The sequence below is a fragment of the Enhydra lutris genome, unplaced genomic scaffold, assembly GCF_002288905.1.
Source record: "Enhydra lutris kenyoni isolate GAN:26980312 unplaced genomic scaffold, ASM228890v2 scaffoldscaffold73, whole genome shotgun sequence".
NCBI lineage: Eukaryota > Metazoa > Chordata > Mammalia > Carnivora > Mustelidae > Enhydra > Enhydra lutris.
This window is the reverse complement of record NW_019154157.1, coordinates 6,358,661-6,376,561: the sequence shown is the minus strand read 5'-3', so window position 1 is coordinate 6,376,561 and position 17,901 is coordinate 6,358,661. Positions and strand designations below refer to the sequence as shown.

The following is a 17,901-nucleotide window of genomic DNA, read 5'->3' as shown; positions in this document are numbered from 1 at the left end:
AGTGCCCTATAAAAAACACTGAATGCGTGAATGAATGGGAAAGCTTTGGGTGTAGAGGTCTTTTGATCCCCTAGGCCATAGTTCTCCCTTTCCCCTCCAGTCCTCTTCCACCCTGCGCTCACCACCCCCACCCATTCTTTGTAGGGACTCCCAGCTCCACCACTCAGCTAAAGACATATTCCTCCCGTGCTGTCTGCAACCTTCTCTCCATCTGCTCCCTCTGCCTGCTCAGGCTGCAATGTGGAGATAGTGTGGCAAGGTGGAATAGGGGGAGGGCGAGGGAGGGCTTCTAAATTGGGGTGACAGGCCTGGGAAGCTGGCAGTTCTGCAAAGGTAGCCCACACAGTCCGTCTGAGTCTCTGGGAGTGCTTACAAGCCTGTCCCTCATGTAGCCCTTGGCCATGGCTGTTCCCAGGATCTGCCTGTCTCCTGCATCTACTGTCCCTCACCACCTCCATTTGTGGAGAAAAGACAAGATGCTGGAAATCAGGGCTGGGCAAGAGCACAACCTGGAGGGTGGGTCTTGAACTCAGATGGGGGAAGGGCACAAATACAGCAGAGCTAAGGGGCTGAGCTCAGAGGAAGGCTTGGCTAGCTCTGGCGCCCCGTTGACAACAGGATGTGAAAGATGAAACTCTGATTAGAACATAGATAAATTTTAATTTATAGTCCCTAGTTGGGCTTCACAGGCCTGGAACACCCCGCCCCCCACCATGTATTGGATGCACAATTTCATGGCCATTTGTATTGTTCTAGGGAGATTGACAGCTCTCATCGAATCCCCAGAGTTGAAGACTTTCTAGGTTACAGGACTCACTTTGGAAACAGATGATACTGTCAGGGCAGAGGGCTGGTTGGGGCCCAAAGGGCCCTGGGAGGGCTGCCATACAACTGAGAGAACTGGGACTGGGATCTCTCCTGGAGGCCAAGCAATGGAAAGCTCTAGACTGCTCGAAGACTGAAAGCTGCGCTGGGTTTTGAGGCCTCCACCTCCCCGTCTGGAAAATGGTCAGGAAGCTTTACGGCCTCGCCTGGCCAGCACCGGACTGCCGTGAGCATCCGCCGGGAGGAAACGCTCGGCCCACAGGACGCCAGGGGAATTGGCGTTAAACTTCGAGGGGCACACGGGCCGCGGCTGGAGAAGGAGGTTGGCTCGGGGGCGCTGCGGCCCCTCTCCCTGAGGCCCTCCCGCCCCCTCCCTCCCTCGTCGCACTTGCTCGGCACAGACTCGGCCCCAGCCCCCTCCCTCCTCCGGCTCGCTCCCCGCTAGCTCGCTCTCTCGCTCGCTCGCCGGCTCCTCCTCACTCGCCCGCCCGCGCCCGGCGCAGCTCGGCCAGAGCGATCGCGGGGCTGAGCGCGCGTCCGCCCGGGGGGCTCCGGCGGCTGCCCCGGCCCCCGGCCCCCTCCCTCGCCCCGCCTGCCCTGCGCGCTCGCCGCCTCCCAGCTTCCCGGCTCCCGCACCGTCCGCCTGCCCGCAGCCCGCGGCCCCGAGCCCCCCCGCAGCCACGATGCCCGCGGCCCGGCCGCCCGCCGCGGGACTCGGCGGGACCTCGCTGCTCCTCGCCCTGCTCCTGGGGAGCCCCGCGGCAGCTCTGGCAGGAGGTAAGCGCCTGGAGGGGCGGGGCGGGGGAAGGGGCAAAGTTGCGGCGGCGAGTGCGGGGCAGCAGGGGGTCGCGGCCGACCTGGGCTTCTCGAGCACCGCCCGCAGGGTTGGAAAGCGGGGTCGGTCGCCCAAATTCGGGGCTGGGAACCGCGTCCCCTCGGCCCAGGGTGATGGGAGTGTGGAGGCGGGGATGTGTCTGAAGGACTCCGGCGCTTCCTGCTTCGGCTGCGGGCTCCCTTTCAGTGTGCCCGGCTGTGGGGCTGACTCCCCTTTGCAGCCCCAGGGAATCTCCTTGCAGTGGGGTCGCCTCCAAACCTCAGATACCCGGAGCTCTCTGCAACCGCACCCGGGGCTGGGTGCCAGATAATTCTCACCCTTTCAGGGAGAGGACGAGAAGGTGGGCAGCTGACCCGCCCTTTAACTGAGGACTAGACTTGAACTGTGCGTCTGGGGGCTTCGTAGTGCCGCGCCCTCCCACTCTAGGACCCCTTGCCTCCTTTTGGTTCAGGCTGTCCTGTAGGACCGGGTCCCTGGACTGATCCCAACCAGGTGTCTGGATGCCGGACTTGGGTGTGGCTTTAGTTTGGAGGCCAGTCGGGGGGCCTTAGGGTTCTCAGAACTTGGCGGGGGAGGGAGAGAAGATGTCAGGTCCCCGTCGGGAACCCGAGCGGACACTTTTCCTCCCACGCGCCCCGGACAGCCTAGTGTCTCAGCACTATTATGAATTGGGGAGGTAGGGATGCTAGTTTCACCCACCACGTGCTTGCCGGTTTGGAAAGGGGGTCCAAGTTTAGCGAAGGGTAGTTGCTCCTCCTTCCCAGACCCGGAGCCACACCCTCTTTTCCACCCGGCTGAGGTCCCCCAGGAAAAGTTGTGTGTTGGGGGTTGGGCGCGTCATTAATCCAGAGCTAAACCCAAGAGCTTTGAGGATTTAATCAGTCACTAGGAGACCCCAAAGTGGAGGACAGCATTGGTAACCACTCAACCTAGCCTTCTCTGAAAGGTCCAACTCCCGCTACCAGAAACGCGCTCCTCACGTGGTAAATAAGCAGGCAGCTGCAGGGTCTGCCCAGTCTGAAGACAGTCGGAGGGCGCACACCCTCCCCATCTGGAGCCTCCATGTCTGTTTGGACCGTCTTTACCTGGAGCTGGAGCACAGGCGGTACCCTTTCTCCCTAGGGAGTTCTGGACCCCTGGCACTCACACCTGCTTCAGCACCAAAGGCCGCGGACAGCTCTTAGCTCCGTGGGCCCCAGCTCTGGGTCCCTTTCCCTCCAACTCTTCCCCATGGCCTGGAGTGCCCTCCTCAGCATAAATCAGGCATTTTATCCCCCACCCCCTTCTCTTTAACTGTGGAGCCGCGGAGTGCAAAGCAAAGGAAATAATTCATAACCTTTTGTTTAACAAAGCATATCATTAAAGAACCCCCCCTTTTATGAAGCAATAATATTCACAATTTACACCAGGTCTGGACAGTTTCTCTGGGAAAGATGGAGGAAGAGAACTGGTTTACATAAATCCTTTCCACCACAGCATGCCCTTTCTTAATTAGCTGTCTTTCCAACAATGGCTTGGTGGCCTTGAACAGAGTCCACATCGCCCTCCCTCATCCTTTGAATCTGTGTTGTGACAAACACACAGAAAGAACCCAAAGTTACTCAGCATCTTGCTGGCTTTTCTAAAGTGATTCTACCTTTGAGGACCCCACTCTCCAATACACTGCCCTCCAGGAAAAATGTCTTAATGGCACATCCTGAATCGTCATCCAAGACAAGGATTTCATATCCTGCTTCCTTCACTGGCTTCAAACACAAAATACGTGTGTGTTAATTTTTAAGACATTTCATATTATTTTTCCAACTGTTCAACACTACAACTAGCAACATATATTTTTAATTAACTTCAGGTCACTGCCAAATTAAAGTCAACTGATGTACTCCTTCAGAAGGCTCATTAATAACCGTGTGCTTCTGACTTCAAGACTCTCTGAGTGGTAAGGAAGGAGTGAGAATAGCCAACAAGCACTGCCAGTTCTCATGGTGCATTTGGAAACAATTGACCTTTCACAATAAATTCTATTTTTAACCTGGAGCCCAACTTCCACTAATGTCAGGAGAGAGGTACATCTAATACAGTATTGCAAGCTAGTCCTGCTTGCCTGCGATTTGTAAATACTTGAAAGGGACTTGTTGCTACATTCTTATGCAGGTCACATGATTCTCTGGGCCATTTTGCTGTAAGGCATGAATAAGTATAAAGTATAACTTGTTTTTGAAGAGGCTTCTTATTGTCTAAGATATGCACATGGGGAATAATTGTAGCTACGTGCTAAGACTGCAGAGCCTGAGTGTCATTTCTTTTCTTTTTCTCTCGAATTAATAAAGGAAATTCAATATTGCTCAATAAGACTCAGATTTGCTGCCTCCTCTAGTCTCTAATGTGCGTTGTTGTTAAATTCACTTAACAACTATTTTCATTATGGATTGCCATTCTTTTCCATGGAGTTCTGGCTGCTCCTGCCAGGGGCCACCTTATCTAAGCTTGAAGGATTCTTCTTGTGTTCACAAGGCTTAGTTAGACATTAGGAAAATAATGTTATATTCCTTCCTCCCTCTTCCAAGGCAAGAGGATGTTTCCTGATTAGAGTGGCTTGTTTTGTGGTTTTGCTCACAAGTATATTCCTGCTATTCAAAAAGCTATTCAAAAGGGCTCAATTTACCCGTCCTCCTGTTTGGTCCACAGGGCGTGCTGCAGACCTCCACTAGGGGCGCTCAAAGCTGTAGCTGGTGGCTTAGGGCAGAGGGGCCAATTCTGACCTTTGCAACCAGCAAGTGCCGGCAATGCCAAAGGTCAGCAGAGTAGAGGTCTAAAGATGGCATCATTTCCATCTCTACCCATGCCCCTTTCTGCTTCCTACAATTGATTTCTATTTCTCAGAGGGAAATTATTGATGACACTTGACATGCTGTGAAAAAGAGTAAAGAAAGGTGATAAGAAGGCAAGGAGAATGCTCCACGAAAGGCAGTTTCAGAATGCAGAGTCCGGCTGCCCTTTTTCCTACCAGGCTGTGGTTTCCTTCATGGAGCCGAACTGCAAAACGCCAAAGAGGCCAGGGCAAGCCTGTTGTTCTGGGGAATTTGAGCTGGGCACTGGTATTAGATTTATAGCGTTCTGGAAAAGAAATACTGCGGCTTTGAAAACCGGGGTCCAGGTCCAGCTTCCCTGGTTATGAATGTGTGACCTTCAGCAGAACTCTCTTCTCTGAGCTTCCGTTTTACCATCTGCAGAATGGGGGCAGGGGTACAGAATTGTCTCCGTCTGGAAGGATGGTAGCAATGATTGCATAACACTTCCTTGTAAAACAGCTGGCACATAGTAGATGTTCAAGTAATGTTCCTCTGTTTTCTTCTCTGTGTTCCAAAAATGCAAGTTGCCCCTATTAGTAGGCACCAAGAGAGTGAGTCCTTGAAGCTGGTGTGAAGCAGATGTTGGCATAAATAACTGGCTAATTTAGGCCAATGTAGGAGGAGTTGGAGTTGGGATATGAGTAGCCCCAGGTAACTATATGCTACCTGTGGCAGGTGAGAATTTTTTCTCACCTGTTGCAGGTGCCCTTTCTTCCCAAAGTCTGATACTGTAAATATTTGCACCTCACTATTACCATCAGCAAGTAGAGTCCATGGTACCAGAGATGCAGTTGTTGGCAGTGTAATGGTTGGAAAGGAGATAGAAGGAGAGAATCTTCTGGAAGAGACATTAACTCGTTCATTCATTTAACATTTACTGAGTATTTTCTATGCAGGCAGCAACCCCACGTAGAGTGCAGGAGACACAGGGTCATATGATGAGGTCCTTGCCCTAGCAATGACAACCTAGCAACAGAGATCAGAAGAAAACCACTAGCATCCATGCCCTGTGATCCGTGCTTCAGGAGGGGATTATCAGAGTGCTGTAGGGGTCTTCCGGGGGGTGTGGTCCATTCTTGCCAGAGCTAGTCAGGGAAGGCTTCCCTGAGCAGGTAGCATTTGAGCCGGCCCTGCAGGGATGTGGCAGAGACCAGCCGCCAGGGGTGGGGTGAGGGGGCAGGATTTCTACCGTGGAGTAATGACAGTAGTGAAAGCAGGCTTCACTTTCGGAGCCCATCACGCACCAGTGGAATTAGAGAGAGGGAAATAGGAGTGAGTGGAAAGGACAGGCTGGTGGGTACCCAGCCTGACACGTGAAAGAAATTATCAGACCTGCCCATCCTCCCTGCTCTGCTCTGGACTTCCTGGGCTCAGCAGAGGAAGGCTGAAACAAAGGCCCATGAAACGCCGTGTTCGCTGTGCTCGCTGTTGTCCACTAGAGGTTGTGATGACACCAAAGGAATCCTCTCTGAAGACAGCCAGTCCCAGCTGCTGAGTACCAACAGCAGCGCAGGGTAAAGGCTGCCTCATTGAATTTGCATATTTGCATAATCCTCTGGTTACTGTAGTTCTTCACCAGCAGCCTTTGGGTGTTGGTGAAGGGGTGGGAGTGAGGGTGTTCCAGAGAGAAAGGGCTGATTCTCATGGACCCTCCTGAAGTAATTGCCTACAACACGGCTGGGACCGTGTTTCCACAATGCGAACAGCATTCGTCGAGTGTCGATTTTGTTCCAAGTCCCGTGATAAGTGGTTTGTATAGATTCTTTCAGAGAGCACTCACAATGGCCCCAATAGATCCAATTATTATTACCCCCATTTTATAGAATGGGAAAGTGGAGGCACAGAGAGGTCCAGCAGTGTGTTGGGAGTCACAAAGCCAAGAAATGTTGCAATCTGGCATCAATTTTCTAACGCCGCACCTCACGGTTGCCTCTTATATTCTGCATTCCCCAAGCTCGTGGGCAGATTTTGCTGATACATAGACAGGGGCCCATACATACTTGTCAGAGGCATGTCGGACGTGTACCCTCTGCCCACCACTGTTCCTGGCATATAGTAAGCACTCAAATAAAACTGGTTGAATCAAAGTGAGTCATAAAGTCGAACAGGTTACAATATATGTGTGGGCGGTTCGTTCATCTTTGTCATATCTAATGGTTACTGAATACACGTCAAACACTTGTGTAGGTTATCTGATTTAATCTCCACAATTCCTCTCCACTTCATACATAAGGAAACCAAGGCTTAGAGAGACGGTTAGTTCAGGAAGCTCAAGGTCGACAGCTAGGAAGTAGCAGAGGTAAGATTTGAATCCAGATAGTCTGACATTGAGCATGGCAGCTTGAGTGCTGGGCACAGCGCCTTCCAAGGTGGGTCCTGCTGTATTTCTCAATGAAATGTGTGTACAAGATGCCTTCACCATCGGTGTGTGGTCAGGCTGGGTGGGTCTGAACACTGGCTTTCCAAACTCCAAAACCTGGTGGGACAGAGACACAAGTCAACTAGGATTTTCCCAAGCCCCTAATATCTCTGAAAGAGGGAGAGAAAGAGAAAAAGACAAAAGGAAAAGAGTATTCTTCCCAGCCAAGGAGACTACACAAAAGAGAGTGAGCAGAATGGGTGGTTTGTTGGCTAACTTTGACAATTCTGGTTGTTTGTAATTTCTCCTGTTCCCAGGCCACTCAACCATTAATGGAGAACTTAAAGTGTGGGAAATTGGTTTCTGTAAGCTCCCAAGTTCAGGAACCTAAATTCAATCACCTCATAGCCATGAGCCTCGGTTTTCCCATTTGTAACTTGGATCACGGTAACTACGACCACATATGCAAAGCTGTCTCCACAGGGCTGGAATGAGACATGGAAGTTAAGAGGTTTTATACTTTATATATCAGAAGGGCAAGCTTCAGGGAGGTGGGTGCTGCTGTGGAAGGCTCAAGACCCCAAGCACTCCCGTGCGTTTCTTCCTGGGCTTGTTATGAAAGAATGGCAAAATATAGCCATTTAGCATGGGTCTGCCCTGTGCCAGAGGGCTGTCCTTGTGCTTACTCTATATATTCACTCCTGTTATCCTCACCCACCTCACCCATCCTCACCACCACATCAGGTGATATCCCTAAGTAGATAATACAAATGAGGAAACTGAGTCTTTTAACGGTATTGGCAATTGCTAAGGTGTTATAAGTAATGAATGATGCCGTTGTGATTTAAACCCAGGACTATTTAATTCCAAAGCCCAGTTTGTTCTAGAGGCTAGGGTATGAGGTATCACATAGCCATGGACAAATGGAGAGCAGACACTAGCCCAGAAATTAGGACAGTTTGACTGGACTCCGGGAAAGAAGGTGTTTTCTCACCCAGGGGCAAATGCCAGGTGTCTCAAGTCAGCTCGCCAAGAGGGGAAACTGTTCGTCTCAACCCTCCATACTGTCTCTGATGGTTCCTAGGTGAAGCATCCTTCTGGCCCTTCAGTCAGGACCAGAATGACTGGACAATCATTCTAAGAGTCATATACCTGAAGATGAAATGCCCAGCTGGCTGATTTGAGCGGCATGACCTTGAGCTATGTCCTTCAGTGCTCTGAACCCTTTTGGGCCTCATATGTAAGATCTGGGTCCTGTCTCCCTTGCAAGATGGTTACAGATAGTCAACGTGGATAGATAGCCCAGAGTAAGCACTCAATAAAGTTAACATTATTGCTATCAATAGTTACCTGGTGAACTTCTATTCATCTTGCAAAACCCAGTCCCTAATTGTCTTTTTCTGTAAGAACTTCCCTTGCCTCTCTCTTCTCTGTGCCAGTTATGAGTCATACTCTGCCCCCCCATCACATTTTATCCCCCTATTATAGTTAGCTCATGTACTCACAATGCATGAGTTACCACTTCGCACATCTCCATCAAAACCCTCAGCCGAAGCTTCCTCATCCATATGTCTCTTATGTATCTCACTCAGTGTAAGGCTCTACCCGACTGTTGAACTACACTACTGGTTGTAGGGAGGTAGCATCCATCCAAAGATCTGAATCCCATTCCTGAATCTTTCTTCTACACCTGTGTGGTCTTGGGCAGCCTCTCCGAGGCTTGGCTCCTGACCTGAAAACTGGGAAATGGCAAGAGCGTCCTACCTTGAGGAATTGCTCTGAGGAAAATCAGTGAGCTCATAGATGTGAAATGACCGATGAATTCTACAGAAAGGAAGATGAGAAAGAGGAATAGGATGAGGAAGGAGAGATACTTGGTGAAGAATAGAAGCAACCTTTGTGCAAACACACAGCCACAAGGCAGTCACCACTCAGTGGGTCCCTGCTGGATCCATGTCTCTTTCCAAAGGGCATGTTGGCTGCAATTGTTTACCCTGTGGCTTAGCTCATTTCAAAATAGAAACTTTCTGGGCATGATACTGGGGTTTTAGACTCTGCCTTCTCTCAGGTCCCTGGCAGCTGCAGAAAATAGCAAAGGAAATAAAAATCCATGCTTGGAGTTGTTTTCTGTGAGATGCATGACCCTAGATGAGCAGCTTGGTCGCCCCGAGCCATCGGTGGGCCTCCCATTGTCTGTGCTCGGCTAATTTCCCAGGGATGATGTAATGAAGGGGGTCCTGGTATTGACATGCTCTGTAGAAAAAGCTAGCAAGGTACCTTCCTGGGGTCTGTCATATTCAGCAGGTCTTAGCATCAGGCTCTCAACCTGCCTCAATTCGTTGCCTGGTAATTTCATTTTATTGAGGAAAGAGACCCAAAGGCAAGAAAGAACTTACTCACTCAAGGTCTAGCCCAGGACTCGAACCTCTGACTCCTATTTTCTGACTTCCTTTAAGGGACTTTATGCATCTTTTATGAACAGTGGGATCCCTGCTTTCCTACAGTGTATGTTCAGAGACCCACGGAGAGCCTTAAGACATCTGTCTCCATGAAACCAATGGCGTGCATTACCCAAATCGGATATTTATGATGTGAGGCCGCGGCAGAATGACTGCATAAGAGAAGCGTTAGCAGAAACTGAAATCCAGCCAGAGCTCCCTCCCGTGCTGACTTGGCACTTGAATGTTTGAGGCACTGGCGGACCAGCTCACACCTGGGAATGGTGCCATCCAAGCAGATGGCTCAAGTCAGGCAAGCAAGAATAAAGCATGGAGGCTCAGGGAGGTGCATGTCCCAGGCCAGGTGCCCCCCTGTGCTTCTCTGCTCTCACCGTGGACCATAGAGAGTGGCTCATTGAGAAACCTAGTGGCAGTGTGGGGTGTAGAGAGCTGGGGAAGGGTTGCCTAAGGCATAGAAGATGTGCTCAGGGTCAGCCTTGGCTGGGCAGCAAGGATGACCCAAGGGCTGGAAGTTAGAGCCTGGAGTGTAGAGTCTGGAGCTTGGGACAAGTCTTACGTGGGTATGAGACTGTGAGTGATGGTTTCCTTGTTTGATCTCACCCAATCCCAGTTGGGGGGTAGGTATGTGCAAAGGTTTTGCATCATAAATGAGTGAGTTGGGATTCCGAAACGGAGCACTGACTTAGGACTAGGAGCCCGGGAAGGCATTATAGTGCAATAAAGAGTCCAGACTCTGGAGTGACAGATATTGGTTCCAACCTAACAGTGTGATCTTAGACAAGTCACTTAACTCAGATGATTGAGGTGGGATGGGGTAGTGATGAAGATGATGGCAATGATTTGTTGAATCTTAGCTGAGTCTCAGATTCTCAGATTGGTGCTGCCTTCCAAGAGAGGAACCAGTCTTTCTTTTGGCTTTACAGAGTGAAGCATCATTCAGGATAGATCAAGACTAAGAAGGTACCTCAAATATTGAACCAAGGATGTTCCAGGGATGGGCTCCTTTCCTTCATTTCTCTCTTCCATGGCATCTGCTTCTCCCTGCATTGGTTGCTCCTGGCTCTCCCCACCCACCCCTCTCTTTTTCTCTCTCTCTCACCAGCCTCGTTCTACTCACTAACCAGTGATCTCCCTCACCACCTCTCCTTACACGTGGGCTGTCATGGCTTCTCTGGCTCAAACTCTACATGTGCACCACCTGATATGGTGGGCGCTAGCCACATGTGGCTATTTGGTTTTAAATGTGAATTCATTAAAATGAAATTACATTGGAATTAGAATTCCTCAGTTCCATTAGCACATTTCAGGTTCTCAGTAGTCATATGTGGCTAGTGGCTGCCATGTTGGGGAGAGAACATTTTTTGTCTTGGTAGAAATATCTATTGGACAGTACTGCTCTAGGCCATGGCAGTCCACATACAGCCCCTAACACTCAACTTCCTCATGTTTCCCTGCTCAGATTCCTGAGGAATGTGGCTTGTCCTACTGGGGCAAGAGATTGACAGTTCATGTTTAATCCAAACATCTGTGGCTGGTGTGGTAAGCATGTCATAACACAGGGCTAGTTCCGTCCATACTTCGGGTAGAGCAATCACCACCAGTAACATTTCACACTCTTGCTCTGACCTCCATAGTTGCTTTCTCAACCCTTCCAATTGCCACGATGTTGCTCTGGAACTCTTCATCCACAGTCATCAAGCTGTGGCCTCACTGGTAAATATATCTAAGAACTGGGAAAGATCACAAATGTGTCTGCTGACTCATCTCCCTTCCTCACTGGACAGTGAGGTCCTTGGAGTCAGGGGTTGTCTCTTATTACCTCTTTACTCACAGCTATTTGTTGAATGGGTGAAAGAAAGAAAGACAGGAAGGAAGGGAGGGAGGGAGGAATAGAGGGAAGGAAGGAGGGAGGAGGAAAGGAAAGGAAGGAAGGAAGGAAGGAAGGGAGGGAGGGAGGGAGGAAGAGAGAGAGGGAAGGAGGGAAGAAGGGAGGGAAGAAGAAAGGAAAGGAAGGAAGGAAGGAAAGAAAGAAAGGGAAAGAGGGAGAAAGAGGGAGGGAGGAAGGAAAGGAAGGAAGGAAGGAAGGAAGGAAGGAAGGAAGGAAAGAAAGAGGGAAGAAGGAAGGAAGAAAGAGGGAGGGAGGAAGGAAGAAAAAGGAAGGAAGGAAGGAGAGAAAGAAAGAAAGATGGAGGGAGAAAGGAAGGAAGGAAGAGAGAAAGAGGGAGGGAGGGAGGGAGGAGGGATGGAGGGAGGGAGGAAGGAAAGAAAGAAAGAAAGGAAGGAAGGAAAGAGGGAGAAAGGGAGGGAGGAAGGAAAGGAAGGAAGAGAGGGAGGGAGGAAGGAAGAAAAAGGAAGGAAGGAGAGAAAGAAAGACGGAGGGAGAAAGGAAGGAAGGAAGAGAGGGAGGGAGGAAGGAAGAAAAAAGAAGGAAGGAAGGAAGGAGAGAAAGAAAGAAAGACGGAGGGAGAAAGGAAGGAAGGAAGACAGAGGGAGGGAAGGAGGAAGGAAGGAAGGTAGGAAGGAAGGAAGGAAATGAAAGAAAGAAAAAGAAAGAAAGAAAGAAAGAAAGAAAAAGAGAAAGAAAGGCATTCTTTGGCACGAATGACTACAGCATAGGGCACAAAAGCATTTGCAGAAGGGTGCCTAGGTGGCTCAGTCAGTTGAGCATCTGACTCTTGATTTTGGCTCAGGTCGTGATCACAGGGGCATGGGATTGAGCCCCACGTCGGGCTTCTCCCTCAGTAGAGAGTCTGCTTGGGATTCTCTCTGTCTCCCTCTCCCTCTGCCCCTTCCCCATGCTATCTAAATAAATAATCTTTTTTAAAAAGGCATTTGCAGAAAATGCACAATCTTCCCATCATTTAGGTAAGCTTAGGAAAAGATCATTTGAGGTGGGCATTTATGAGAGCTGGTTCTTATAAACTGGTGTAATTGGGCATTTCAAGGGGGTCCATCCTCTGCAAATCTGGCTAGGGTGGAAAATGAAGAGAAGCTTCAAGACAGGGCCCCAGGAGCCCTCCCCCTCCTCCTGAGAAGGTTCACCTGGAATGAGAACAATGCACTTAGGAGCAATGGTGGAGGTTAGTGGGAAAACAGAATGTGCTTTTTCAAACATGTTGTTCTCTGCATGGTTTTAGTAATGCAGCTATTATATAATATTGTGATTTCTTCAAAGCTTTAATATTATGGAAACAGAGGGAGGAGGTGTTTTAAAGAATTATACTCAGAGTACACTTTCTGAGAGTGGTGGACTCATCACTGGCATAGGACTGAGACAGGGCTGGACGTGGATCCCAACCCTGGTGTTTCTGTGTTGTGTGATGCTGGAGGAAGGGGTGTGATCAACTCAGTCTCAGTTTGCATCTGCAAAAAGAGAATGTAATGCTTCCTGTGCCTCTCCCATAGGGTGGACTGTGAGATTGCAATGCTTATGTCACCTCCCTGCCTATCTCCAGCAGTGTAGGTGAGTGGTCCCTCGCCCCTGAAGTTAAGCAGTGCACAACCTTTGCAGCTATACATGGCAGCCCTGGGTGTGGAAGTGCACCACTAAATTGTAAAGCGATGAGCAAAAGGAGACAGATGGACAAAGCTCCTCTGACTCTTCATTCCCTATAGACTTTTGATCAGACCTCTACCTCCATGCCCCCTCTAAGGCAGGTTTACCAAGTTGTAAAGTTAATTTGGGGCCAACTACCTTGGAAATTAATGCAAAATATGTGGAATTGGGCCTAGTTTTCTAGGGCTTCAAGAAGGGAATTTGCCTAATTTATGGCATAAATAAAAAATGATGTGCTGGGGCTCATTTGCATACTTTTACTTCAATTGGGGTTAAAAGCAACACTTTATTGTTGTTTCTAAAGAAAGCCTCAGGCCACTCTTATTAATCTGAATGTGTAAGCTCAAGCAGGTCCTGAACTTTCTGGTACTCCATTTCTTCAGCTGTGAAATGACAATGATCAGTGGACCCACATCACAGAATGCTGTGAGAACTCATGAGCTGACCCTGTAAAATGCATAGAATAGTGGTTTGTACCCAGTAGGAATTCAATACTTATAATAAAATATATAATATTAGATAATATTTATGATATCATCATCATACATGCATTCAACACATATCATGTCCTCCAGTTGACGTCACGGAAAAAACAAAAGGATGCCGTCTCACTGTGTACCCACCTAGAGGTATTACAAGCCCAGAACTTGGACTCCTGCTGGAGCAGAGCAGGTGTCCGGCCAGAGGATGCCTCCATGAACGGATTACAATCACTCTCAACCAACCCCACAGATGCAAGAATTGGAAAGCCTTTCTCCCACTTCTAGCAATGAGGTCCTCCAAGGCAGGGGATGTGTTGCATCTCCCTCTTAATAAGCAGTCCATCTCCCAGAAAATAGAAGCTCAGCAAATGCAGAGCTGTGGAATGAATGAATGTTGAAGTGTAATCACTCTTAATTAGCATGCGGGCAGTGCTTATTATTAGCATGCAGCTAACGCATGGTTGTCCTCCTCCCAGACTAAGAAAACCTCGTGTCTGTGTCCCCAGCATGTAACTCAGAGCATGGCGCATTGAGCAGTTGGCAGGTGCTCACTGGGCATATGGCAGTGGAAGGGTTCAGAAGTTAGGAACCGAGATGCTTGAGTGTGGATCCCAGCTTTGTCACTTACGAGCCGTATAACCCTCAGCTTTATAACCTGTCTGCTTTATGGAAACAGTACAGGAGGGGAAAGAACTATACCTTTTTCATCTAGTTGTATGAGACAAAAAGGGAATTTTCTATCAATAGTTTAAGATGGTGCCTGATAGAAATTGGATACTCAGGGAGCGCCTGGGTGGCTCAGTCCCTTAAGTATCTGTCTTTGGCTCAGGTTGTGAATGTGGGGTCCTGGGATCAAGCCCTGTGCCCAGCTCCCTGCTCAGCAGAGAGTCTGCTTCTCCCTCTTCTTCTGCCCCTCTGTTCATGCTTTCTCTCTCTGTGTCTCAAATAAATAAATAAAACCTTAAAAAAAAAAGAAATTGGATACTTTGTATAGATACTACCATGAGTAAATGAATGAGCAACCATTCCCAAGAGTCTTGAGAGAGGAAGAGAGATTTGGTGTATCATTCCCAGCTGGAACAGAATTTACAAATGTCTGAACCCTACAGATAAGATGTTCACACAGGAGCACTGGTGTTAGAGCAACACATCTAGTCTCTGCTTCCCATTTCAAGGTATTTTATTACCTTGGTTAATAAAATCGAGGTTCTAAGCAAAAAGCAGGAGTCCAATTGAGTGAACCTATCACTCACTGGCTGCTGTTTAATGATCAAGGTTCATCTTAGATCAGCCCCAAAACCCCAGACAAGGAACATGGACATAGCTTGGTCCTCCCTGAGTCCTCTTGGCATTCAGGAGGTCCCAGAAGGCAATGTTTGGGTCTTATCTGTCGTGTCTCTCTACTCTGCCTCCACTTTCCCTGTTTCCAAAGAAAACAGCAGATCCCTAGAAAGGCTGCGAAGGAAAAAATATTCCCATAATTCACGGAATCCCCGCCATGGCTTCATTTATAGACGCTTGCTTAATTACTAGCAGAGTGTTCTAGGGTGACTCTGATAGCCATTTGATTATAGATAAGGAAACTGGGGCTAAGATGACTAAGCACTGGTGGATAAGGATTCCTTCATTCATTCAAGATCAAGTTTCTGTTCCTTCAAGACCTTCTGCTCTGTAACAAGCACTTGGTAGGTGCTAGAGATGGAGAAGTAAGTAAGGCGTACCTTGCCCTCAGAGAACCTAACATGCAATTGTTCTGCCAACTCAGGTATGACTCAGATGTGCAAGTTCTGTCTCTCCTCCCCTCTCTGTCTTGTGTTGGCCTGATGACATCCAGGCAGAGGGCAGTGATCTCTGAAGGACCTGAACTGGGAACGGTGCATTCACAGGGTTGCTAGTCCTAGTTGGTATCTACCTGTAGTGAGGTGACGTGGTCTCACCCAATCATCTCTTAAAAAAAAAAAAAAAAAAAAATTCTAGGTGATGCTCTTTCATGGGCCAAGTCAATATACACTTGAAGAGAACCTTCTATAACCATTCCAGACTTTGTAGAAACAGAGGCCAGAACTCCAGGAAACCCTGCTGAGGGTAATGTTATTGGCTTCACTTATGGTAACAATATGTTGGTTTTTTGTTCTCTTGCACATGTGGGAAAAATGCATTCTGAGCAAAGTTGCCAAGAGGTAGCCAAGCTGAGTATGTGCATAAATTATATGCCCATTATTTCCTTAATGCATCAACTTGGACAATACGTTAATGAGGTTTGGCCGGAAACAAATTAATTCCTTCAAGTCCTGGGGTAATTTTATTTTAAGTAGTAATAAAAATAGTCATTTATTCTCTGCATGTGGCAGAGGAAACCCCTTACTGGGTTAGGTGGTTGCAAACAATTTTGAGGTAGGCCGGCAATAGAGAAAATTAATTCTATTTTTCAGAGGAAGAAACTGAGGGCCAAAGAGATTCCATGATGGAATGATTCCTTGGCCTTCGTGTTTCCTGACGTTGGTGTTTTTGAAGAATACAAACCCCTTATTTTGTAGAATGGCCCTCAATTTGGGTACATACACTTTGAATTCTCACAAAATGGTACCATGTCATCCATATTGGTCTGTAACTTGCCTTTCTCATTCTTGGGTCTCTTTTCTGTGATTGGATTAAGGCCCCAACTTCCCCTAAGTCATGCTGTCTTCACTGGCTCCCTTTCTCCCTCCTCAGTCTCCCAAAGCCTGTATTCCCTTCTGCGATCCCTTCCCAGAGCCTCCCCTCTACCCTCCCTCTCCCTTGGCCATGCTTCCATGGCCCGAGGCAGGCACCCCCATCAGAATACTGCACTATTCTTACTTTTCTTATACCCCTGTTTCTCCCACTAGGCTCTGGGCATTTCAGGGCCTGATTCACTGACTCAACCACAAACAGCAAATATTCAATGTGTGTATGTGCAATGTCAGCCCTCAAGGAACTTACACTCTCTGCGATCTTTCATTTATTCACTGATTCAACATGATCACTCATTCATTTATTCAGTGCATATGGATTAATCATCCATTGCTGCGCCACATCCCATGTATGCTGATCGTTCAGTATTTGCATCATGGGGTAAAATGATGGCCCACCTTGCAATGACAGAGAAGGGGTTTGATGTGTTCATCTGTGATAGTGCACAAGGTAAAGAGTTTCCAAAGAACATCAGACATTCTCATGGGCACTGTGAACTGGAAGTGGTTAAAAAGACCACCTGGGACTCTGAGAGCATCTGTAAACACCCCCCCCGCCCAAGAGCATGAGCTGAGTGGGAATCCTTCACACTGCCATTGGAGGCTCAGCCAGAGCTGGGATATATATCCTACTTGGAAAGAATTCACTCCTTTCTGTGGTATAGAGGGGGGTGGGAGTCTACTTTTAGCCCACCGTGTTTTCTCCCCCAGACAGTCCTGGTCTCCTGGTTCCTCTCTTCCCTGAAAACCTAGTAATGAGCCAAATAAATGTGCCCCATGCATGATCAATCACACCCAACTTCCTGAGAACCAGGGCCAGGCTTTCAGGTGTGGGGACGGCCTCCCTGACATGAATTATTGCTACCATCAGCCCTCTTCTCTGCTTCTCCACTTGGGGACAGGCTGAATCAGGGACGCCTTAGCACTCAGAATGCAACCTTTGGCTTGGCCTTGGATGAATCGCCAGAGCTCAGGGCATTTGAAGAACTAACAAAAAAGATGTTGTGGATGGGGGATCAAGGACAGGGAAGGAAGTGGGCAAAATGAAGAGAAGAGGTGGGTGGGCCACACCTGGTAGGGCAGGGAGCCTGCTGGAAATTTATTCTCTTGCTCTGAGAAGCTCACTGTAGGCAGGGGAGTGGCCGGTCCTGGTTTGATAAAGCTTCTACAAAGGGAAGGGGGTTAGGGAAGAGGCCCTCGCTGACAGGATTTGAAGGAGGAATCCCACCCCCTCCCTCCTCACCAGGAGGTAGGTTCACCTGTCTCCTGCCTCCCAGCTAAGATCTGGAATTATCTGAGTTTGTTTCTGTCGGCCCACAGCTCCTGGCACCATCTCTCTCCAGCCACAGTGGAAGGGAGGCCAACGCACTGAGCCTGCTCAGAAGTCCTCAGGGCTCCCGGCCCTTGACCCTTCAACTGTGTTTAAAACCTCTACTCATCCACACACTTGCCCCCTCGGACTTGGCCTGGTGCTTTGAAAGGCTTTCACTGTCCTTCTTTTAGTGGCTGGAACATAGAAAAAGCAGCAGAGAGAAGAAAAGAATATAAATTCGGACAAAGATAGCTAAACCCACCTCTCTTTTACTCCCAAACCCTGATCAGACTATACAAAAGGATCTCATATATATTTTCGCTGGCTCTCGTTTGAATGTAGGCCTGACATTGCTGGGTAAATTAAATGCCATTTATAATATAGCTTAACTATAAAAATGTGCTTGGGGCAGAAATTAGACATACCAGGCCTTTTCCAGCGAAAGACATTTTTACAAATGCATGAGCACCTGAACCAATTTGGAGGCCCTGTCATTTTGATTTAGGGCTGGGG

The 17,901-nt window shown here is 48.5% G+C and overlaps 1 protein-coding gene across 1 annotated transcript in view; it reads left to right on the top strand.

Annotated features, from left to right (window-relative positions):
- Window positions 1-1,508: 1,508 nt before the first annotated feature.
- Window positions 1,509-17,901, top strand: part of LOC111160026 (seizure related 6 homolog like) — a 180,941-nt gene continuing 164,548 nt past the window's right edge. Inside the window, exon 1 of the mRNA XM_022522791.1 lies at window positions 1,509-1,602. Coding sequence (XP_022378499.1) covers window positions 1,509-1,602 — 94 coding nt within the window. The remainder of the gene's footprint in view (window positions 1,603-17,901) is intronic.